This window comes from Acanthamoeba castellanii (genome assembly GCF_000313135.1).
Source record: "Acanthamoeba castellanii str. Neff unplaced genomic scaffold scf7180000084697, whole genome shotgun sequence".
NCBI classification, from domain to species: domain Eukaryota; phylum Discosea; order Longamoebia; family Acanthamoebidae; genus Acanthamoeba; species Acanthamoeba castellanii.
The window spans coordinates 5,983-13,827 of record NW_004457437.1 but is presented as its reverse complement, the minus strand read 5'-3'; the positions used below and the strand labels follow the sequence as shown (position 1 = coordinate 13,827).

General features: G+C 56.9%; 6 protein-coding genes across 6 annotated transcripts in view; 3 read left to right on the top strand and 3 right to left on the bottom strand.

The window, feature by feature from the left end:
- ACA1_127910 (acetyltransferase, GNAT superfamily protein) overlaps nt 1-138 on the bottom strand; it is a gene marked incomplete at both ends in the record, with an annotated part of 1,323 nt that extends 1,185 nt beyond the window's left edge. The window contains one exon of the mRNA XM_004338912.1: nt 61-138. Within this exon, the coding sequence (XP_004338960.1) occupies nt 61-138 (78 nt within the window). The remainder of the gene's footprint in view (nt 1-60) is intronic.
- A 1,657-nt stretch (nt 139-1,795) lies between these two features.
- Nucleotides 1,796-2,375, bottom strand: ACA1_127900 (uncharacterized protein; the record flags this gene model as incomplete). Its single annotated transcript, XM_004338911.1, has 2 exons — nt 1,796-2,107; nt 2,277-2,375. The coding sequence occupies 2 exons, from the start codon at nt 2,373-2,375 to the stop codon at nt 1,796-1,798; spliced, it is 411 nt and encodes a 136-aa protein (XP_004338959.1).
- A 340-nt stretch (nt 2,376-2,715) lies between these two features.
- ACA1_127890 (spermidine synthase) lies at nt 2,716-4,315 on the top strand (the record flags this gene model as incomplete). The annotated part of the gene is made up of 5 exons (XM_004338910.1): nt 2,716-2,770; nt 2,908-2,966; nt 3,071-3,211; nt 3,499-3,591; nt 3,812-4,315. The coding sequence occupies 5 exons, from the start codon at nt 2,716-2,718 to the stop codon at nt 4,313-4,315; spliced, it is 852 nt and encodes a 283-aa protein (XP_004338958.1).
- A 99-nt stretch (nt 4,316-4,414) lies between these two features.
- On the bottom strand, nt 4,415-5,439 carry ACA1_127880 (ATPase; the record flags this gene model as incomplete). Its single annotated transcript, XM_004338909.1, has 7 exons — nt 4,415-4,537; nt 4,625-4,695; nt 4,799-4,891; nt 5,006-5,059; nt 5,125-5,154; nt 5,266-5,344; nt 5,404-5,439. 7 exons carry the CDS (start codon nt 5,437-5,439, stop codon nt 4,415-4,417), a joined length of 486 nt encoding a protein of 161 aa, XP_004338957.1.
- Nucleotides 5,440-5,483: 44 nt separating this feature from the next.
- ACA1_127870 (Carboxylesterase) lies at nt 5,484-6,377 on the top strand (the record flags this gene model as incomplete). The annotated part of the gene is made up of 4 exons (XM_004338908.1): nt 5,484-5,508; nt 5,591-5,682; nt 5,743-5,892; nt 5,949-6,377. 4 exons carry the CDS (start codon nt 5,484-5,486, stop codon nt 6,375-6,377), a joined length of 696 nt encoding a protein of 231 aa, XP_004338956.1.
- Nucleotides 6,378-6,433: 56 nt separating this feature from the next.
- On the top strand, nt 6,434-7,308 carry ACA1_127860 (uncharacterized protein; the record flags this gene model as incomplete). The annotated part of the gene is given in 4 exon segments (XM_004338907.1): nt 6,434-6,673; nt 6,687-6,797; nt 6,842-7,029; nt 7,065-7,308. The coding sequence occupies 4 exon segments, from the start codon at nt 6,434-6,436 to the stop codon at nt 7,306-7,308; spliced, it is 783 nt and encodes a 260-aa protein (XP_004338955.1).
- Between the last annotated feature and the right edge of the window lie 537 nt (nt 7,309-7,845).

The window sequence follows — 7,845 nt, the reverse complement described above, 5'->3', positions numbered from 1 at the left end:
GAAAAAAAGATGAATCTTGAGGGGGGGACCTTGTGTAGCGGCTGCGACGGCAGAGGGGACAAGGGTCATGAGGGATGACGTGCGAGCATGCCGTCCGAATCGGAAGCAGGTCACGCTTTGAGATTTTCGCAGCAGCATGGTGTGGATCGTAGATGTATGTTGAGTACTCAGTAATTAGAAGACGGATGTTGCACTTCGCGCTAGAGCAAAAAGAAATCTGCTGATCTCCTCCTCAGAGCTCGCAAACGAGGCAAGATCTTGTGACATCCCTCCATCTTCGAATCTGAAACCAGGCGAAAGTTGAAGGAGACAAACAAGAACCCCCAAGCTGGCCGGTGCTCGCCCACAGAACAGCTCAGCCCCCTTGCCATTGGCCAGCGCACTTAAGATGGGTCCGGCCCATTGGTCAATTAGCACCTGAGACGTCGGCCTTCCGGTCAATAGTGAGGGGTGATGATGAAGTCGGTGCCGGCAAGGCGGAAGGCAGTTGAGGGACAATTTTTGTCAGTAAAAGGCAATAAATCGGGGAAGAGAACATGTGAATGCCCGTTTATCGTTTGTCATGACAGCCATGGTTGAGTAACGCTGAGCCAACAGCTTTCAGTTGAGGAGGTAGCTCAGGCTTGCTCGGTGGGGCCGAGAAGTTTCGGGATGTGCGGCGGTGCAGCCTGGCTGCTGCTGCTGGGGTGGCGAAGACGGCGTGGTGTTGGCGGTGGTCATGGGCATGGGCATGGCAGGCAGAGCTTCGGTCGCGCTGTGGTGCCTGTCTCGTCGGGCGTACCTGAGACCACACGCGTTGCACAACCTAGCGGCCACACACACATTAGGTTATGGTCCAACAATCCGCTAACTAATGCAAACACAAACTTCTGAGGTGGAGAGAAATGATGACTTGAGAAGAGGGGGGCGGTACGATGATGGACCCATGGGGCCAGCGCGCCACTGGCTCGTGAAGTGGGTGTGACAATGGTTGCACGCCCGGTCGTGAAAGAGACGCTTCGTACGGCGAGACTTGCGATGAACTGAGGAGGAAGAAGAAGAAGAAGAAGACCTGGTGTTTGGAGTCGTGTGTGGCTCGACGAGTGCCTCGGGCGTCTGGAGGCTGGATCCTTGAAGATGATGACGAAGATGGAGATGCTCTGCGCGTTCTTTGAGAAAATCGATGTAGTGGCCGAGTAGTGCCTCCTGGGCCTCGGAAAGACGCCCGTGGCACCGCTTGCGGCTCAGCAGGACCGTTTCGTTGGCCACGGCCGCCACCTGACCAGGAGAAGAGGGGCTGCCCCTTAGTCACGTTACAGGCTGTTCGACAGCAGAACCATCAACCGACCTGTTGAAGCAGTTGCGAGGTCGTGTAGGGCAATGTGGCGGATCCCTGTTGGATTGAGTGGGCGGACAGAGCTTCTTGAGCGTTCATCTTTCTCGTTGTGGTGGTGTTGCGTTTGGTGTGTTTGGGTTTGAGTGGTAGTCGTTTGTAAGCTTGTCCAAGGTGGTTCGCCCGGGGAGATAGGCTGGAGGTGCCAAGAGACCGGCGTTACGTCATCAGTTAAGGTTTCCGGTTGCGTGTCAGGTTGCGATGTGCCAGCGTGCATCAGGTGCGGACCTCGATGACCTTATGGCCACAATTCGGCCAACCGTCCCTAGTCCGCCACGATCTTACTCGACTGCAGTGGATGACCAAGTATGCCGCCGCCTCTCGTCAGCCAGCAGTGGCGCACAAAAAGAGCGAGGGGACTAAAAATGAAGCTCTGTCGCTTTTTCATTGCCAAGAACGAAGGACGACGAAGAGGTCGTCTTTTTACATGGGGATGTCGCTCTTGGGCACACCGGCGCAGGAGAGGAGGGGAGCCTCGCAGTGCTGGATGGAGCACTGGGCGCAGCCGGGCGAGGCCGGGTTGAGACACTTCCAGTAGCAGTTGGTGGCGACGCAGGCGACGCCCTGGCCGAAGCAGGTGGCGCAGGCCTGGGTGAGGCCGATGGCCTTCTGGATGCAGCTCGACGAGCAGTCGGCGCCGCCGAGGCAGCCCGTGGCGCACTGGTCGACGCTGTTCTGGAAGGTACCCCAGTGGGACTTGAACGCACCGAGGTCCTGGGCGTCATTGCAAGCGCCCTGCACGTTTTCATTTACCAAACAAAATGAAGAGATTGTTTCAGAAATTGAGGAAATTAATCATTGATTCTTGACAATCTTGAACAATAAAGGGCCAAGATGACGAAGATGGAAGATTGAATTGAATTGGGAAGAGATATGCAAAAGAACGAAAGCGAGAGAGGCGTACGGCGAGGTAACGGTGAGGAACGGCGGCGTGGGCGCGGGTGCCGGCGGCGGCCAGCTGGACGAAAAGCGCGAGGGCGGCGAAGGCGAGGAGGAACTTCATCATCTTGTTAGTGTTGCGGTTGCGTACAATCTCAGTGTGCCTTTGCGCCTTTGCTTCATTTATCGGGGCGCCCAATCCCTCAGCCCGCACCCGCCCATTGGCCAGGAAAGTCATCAAGGAAAATCGTCCCCCTTTCTTTGCTGACGTCATGCCCAGTCACTGGTGAAAAATGTCGACTCGCGAAATATGCAATTCCACTCATTTTCTCTGTCGACGAACTGTTTTGTCGGATAAATCGTGGTTCGGCTCCGGCTCAAAGAAACTCTGTTGGGGTGCGGGCACTTGGTTCTTTGTCCCCTCTACTCAGCTCCGCCACACACCCCACTTCACAACCGCAGACATGGACAAGATCATGAACGGATGGTTCTCGGAGGCCGGTCACCCCATGTGGCCCGGTACGCTCTAATCATCATCTCTACAATTTAGTTTGATCTACTAGTTTTAGGCTTGGTACGATTGGATTGTGTTACCTCGCGAACTCCTGTCCTTGCGATTAGGAAGCAACTGACCCTTTGTGTGCTTGCTCGTCCAGGTCAGGCCATGAGCTTGGAAGTTGAGGAGGTCCTCCTCTCCCAGAAGTCCGACTACCAGGTACCTAACTTGTCCGATTTTCAATCGCGATTTGTTGCCGGAAGATCTCCGGATTCAATCTCCGATCGATTTTTAATCTAATCTTTGTTTTTTGCTTGTCCCAGGACGTTCTGGTGTTCAAGTCGAAGACCTACGGCAACGTGCTCGTCCTCGACGGCGTCATCCAGGTCACCGAGCGTGACGAGTTCTCCTACCAGGAGATGCTCGCTCACCTCGCCCTCTGCGCTCACCCCAACCCCGAGCGGGTACGTTGTCTCCCCCCTCACCATCCATCATCTTCAACGATTATTTGCCGCCCCAAATTTAGCATTACACTGCAACACTGCTCTCTCATCGGAAGGTTTCCGGGAACAAGGTTTGAATATAGTGACCTTGGCTCTATATAAACTCTCCAATAACAAACCACAAAGTCCGTGACAATCTGTTGGAGCAGCGACCCCCTGTTCCCGTAGAATATTCGGTCACTTACAATTTAATTTATTTTTAATTGAATCATCCTTGATGTGTGAATTCACGTCGTTCTCTTCTACAGGTGGTCGTGATCGGTGGTGGTGATGGTGGTGTCCTCCGTGAGATCGCCAAGCACGACTCCGTCAAGGAGATTACCATCTGCGAGATCGACAAGGTACACAACACTGCCATTCTCTCTTATTTGTTGTGTGTCTGTGCCCTACACGTTTCCTTAGGATGACCTCATATAAACCCAGCTCGATGATAATCTAATGATTAAATTAGTAATTCTGCTTCTCTGAACACGAAACGTCGATGTCGATTTTTCTTTCTTCTACTCTGTGTAAAATCTTTTCTCATCATCTTCTCTTCTACTTTGCCATTCCAATCTGCAGGTCGTGATCGAGGCCGCCAAGAAGTACCTGCCCGGTACCTCGATCGGCTACACCGATCCCCGCGTGACTGTCCACGTCGGCGACGGCGTCAAGTTCATGGATGAGCACGAGAAGCACTTTGACGTCATCATCGTCGACTCGTCGGATCCCGTCGGCCCGGCCGAGTTCCTCTTTGAGAAGCCCTTCTACCAGTCCATCAAGAAGGCCCTCCGCGAGGGTGGCATCGCCGCCACCCAGGCCGAGTGCCTGTGGCTCCACATGGACATCATCAAGCGCCTGATGGTCCAGTCCAAGGAGATGTTCAAGCACGCCGAGTATGCGTTCACCACCATCCCCACCTACCCGTGCGGTCAGATCGGTTTCGCCATCCTCTCGGAGCGCGACCAGTCGCCCAAGGAGCCCGTCAGGACCCTGCCCGCCGACAAGCTCAGGTACTACAACGAGCACGTCCACTGCGCCTCCTTCGTCCTCCCCGAGTTCGCCCGCAAGGAGCTCGAGCAGTAAACAAAAAGCACAACTTTGTGCATTTTCGTAAAATAAGACCAATAGAGTTTTTTTGTCTCATTTCTTTTGACAACAAGAGGCTATTTATTTATTTTGCTACTATGGCGAAGTGGCGCCGTCAGTGCTGTTGGTGTTGCCATCGTCGAAGTAGCGGGCGAGGAGGGCGGCCTCTTCGGCCATCTCTTCCTCGGTGCGCTTCGTTCGGTCCTTGTCCATGTCCAACTGCAGGCACACGTAGCGAAGGGTGAGATCGAGAGCGCCAACAACAACAAGTCGCCTGGACGAGAGGAGGAAGAAGAAGACACGAACCCGCTCGTACACTTCATCGTTACGCGCAAAGTCGCCTCTCCTTCGCGGGATCACGTGGATATGCACGTGGCCTGCACACGCACACGCGTGCGACACAATGGAACGCAACACATCAATCAAGCACGGTGAGATGGCTGGGCTGGGCTGGCCAGCCAGGGTATCGCGCATGCGTACTGACGGTCTGGCCGGCGGCAGCGCCGTCCTGGATGGCCATGGTGAGGGCGTCGCCCTTGTAATGTCGCTCCACCACCTCACCGATCCGTTGAGCTGCACCAAGCAGCTCGTCAGCCGCAGGCCAAAGCGAATTGGGCGCGCGTGTCGTGCGGCATGTGTTGTGTGTGCGCGTGCGGTGCGAGCGACGCGTGGAAGAAGCGGCCGAACCGGAGGTCCACAGGTCGCTCACCTCAGGAGGCGTGAGGTCGCGGAATCGGGCCACTGGCGAGTGCGGGTCAACCATCACCAGCCCGCAGCCGACAGACACGAGGGAATACATTACGTACCTCTCCTCTGGGAGATCACTAGGACGTGGCCTGCCCAGCAAGAAGCGTGAGTATTTTACATCATTTAATTATTTATTAATTGTGGAAATGTAAGAAAAAAAAATACACACTGAAATATATAAAAATAAATAGACGAAGTACCTGGCACGAGGGGCATGAGATTAACCAGGCCGTAGGACAGAGAGCTCCGGAAGAAGATTTGACTGGCTCGCACGTTGTGCTGGTGTAGAAGGAGGTGAATGAGATTAATCGTGCAGGGAGATTTTGAACCTTCCGCACCTGGCCAAAGGCAATCGTCTCCACAACACCAGCCATCTTCTGTGTCGGCAAAAGTGTGAAAAAAATTGCAATTATATTCAATGTTGTATCTCAGAACCCGTGGAGGTATATTATTTTTTCTTTTTTTTCTTTTTCTCTTTTGTTTGATTTTTTCTTTTTTTTTGAATTCTTTCTTTTTTTTTTGAAGCCAACTTCGGGGCCGCAGGCTACGATGTCGTCGTGAACACCCCGCTCGGCAAGCTCGGTGTCCGTACCGAGCTCGGCTTCCAGTTCCGCGCGGTCCCCTTCGCCGCGCCGCCCGTCGGCCAACTCCGCTTCGCGCCTCCGCAGGCGGCCTAGCCGTGGTCCGGGGTGCGCAACGCGACCGTGGCGCCCTTCACCTGCCCGCAGCCGACCCAGAACAACGGCGCGTGGGCCGAGGACTGCCTCTACGCCAGCGTCTACGTGCCCCTCTCGTTCGAGCGCGACCGCCGGGCCAAGCGCGACGTGGTGCGTGTCGTGTCGTGCCGTGTTGTCTGCTCTATAACTCACTCTTTCTTGAAAAGGTGGTGTTCTGGCACGGCGGCGCATTCCGAGGTGGTGGCCAGTTGAACTTCATCGGCGACCGCCTGGCCAACCGGACACCAACGCCATCGTGGTGCCTCAGGACCGGTTGGGCATCGTCGGCCTGCTGGGCCACGCCGCGTTCCAGGCCGAGTCGTACCATCGGCAACTACAACCTCATGGACCAGCGCCAGGCCCTGCTCTGGGTGCGCGACAACATCCGCGCGCTCGTCGGCGACCCGCGGTCCGTGACCATCACCGGTCAGTCGGCCGGTGCCATCTCGGTGGCCATCCACACCGTGTCGCCCGCCAGCGACGGCCTCTACCACCGCGCCACCAGCCAGTCGGGCGTCGGCAACTCCGCCAAGCTGCTCGAGCCCGTCAGCTGGATCACCGACACCATGCAGAAGGTGGTCGACGCCCTGGGCTGAGGCAGCGCGGCCGAGGCCATGCGCGAGTGCCTGCGCGCGGCCCCATTGCGTCCATCATGGCGGTTCAGGCCACGCTGGCCGAGCTGGCCAAGCCGCGGCCGGCCGTCGACGGCGTCGTGATCCTGGGTCAGCCGATCGAGCGGGTGCGCCAGGGCCTGATGAACCGCGTGCCCACCATTCTGGGCCTGATGAACAACGAGTCGACGGTGCTCAGCCAGAAGACCTTCCCGCCCGCGGCGGCCGCGTCCAACACCCGCGCTGCGTTCGACGCCTACTACGGACTACGTCACCTCCATGTTCGGCGCCGAGGCCATTGACGCCCTGGCCCAGCTCTACCCGGTTGGGTCGGGCCAGGGCGCCTATCCCAGTTACTACGCGGCCATGGCCAAGATCGACACCGACTGGTACCACTGGTGCCTGGTCGTCGCGTGGCTCGAGGCCCTGCCCGCCGACACCACCGGGAGGCCTGGCTGTACCACTGGACCTACGAGGCCTCGTGGTTCCCGGCCTACTATGGCGCCCACCGCAACGAGGACGTGGTCTACTTGACCCAGCAGGGCTGCGTGCTCAACGCGCCCGCGCCGGGCTACTGCGCGCTCTTCACCCCGGAGACCACGCCGGCCGAGATGCCGCTCATGGAGCTCCTACAGTCGTTCTGGTCGTCGCTGGCGACCAAGGCAACCCCAGGATCGACGGCTGGAAGCCCTACACCCGCGGGCTTACCGGCAACGGCAACGGCAACGGCAACGGCAACGGCAACGGCAACGGCAACGGCAACGGCAACGGCCACGGCAACGGCCACGGCCACGGCCACGGCCACGGCGGCCATGCGTCAAGGTCCTACCTTCTCATCGAGAGCGGGTCGTCGTGGTGCATTGACAACGCGCCGATCCAGACGGCCCAGTGCGCCTTCTTCAACTCGATCGCCTGAAAGTCAGGAAACGATGAGCCGCCACCGCCCTCTTAAAACTTAATGATGGTTGCTTCAATTTGGCCTTGTGAGGTTTCCACGTTTTTCATTAATACTAATAATAATTTAAATAATAAAACTCGATCGCTGTCACGGAACTGATCTCATTGGGATCAGCCGAGAGAAGAGATATGAGCGAGAGGAAGGATAAGGCCAAGACCCTTCAGTCGTACCACGAGGCCTCGGCGTCCACCTCATCGCTCCTGGGCTCGGTAAAAGATGGAATTTCCAGCAATTCCAATTCGCCATCATCCAAATTGAGCAGGACCATGCGAGACCCCGCTTCTTCATCTCCCTCGACATCGGCCACGTCGTCCCCGTCGGGCAAGGACAAGAAGGAAGCGAAAAAGAATCACAAACACGTCAAAGAGAAAGACAAAGAACCGAGCGTGGATCAGGAGCAGCTGCTGCTCCAGGCCGAGAACAGGCCGCAGTGCGAGTGCGGCACGGCCTGCACCAGCCAGGACCCCCTCCACTGGGTCCACTTCCAACACACCC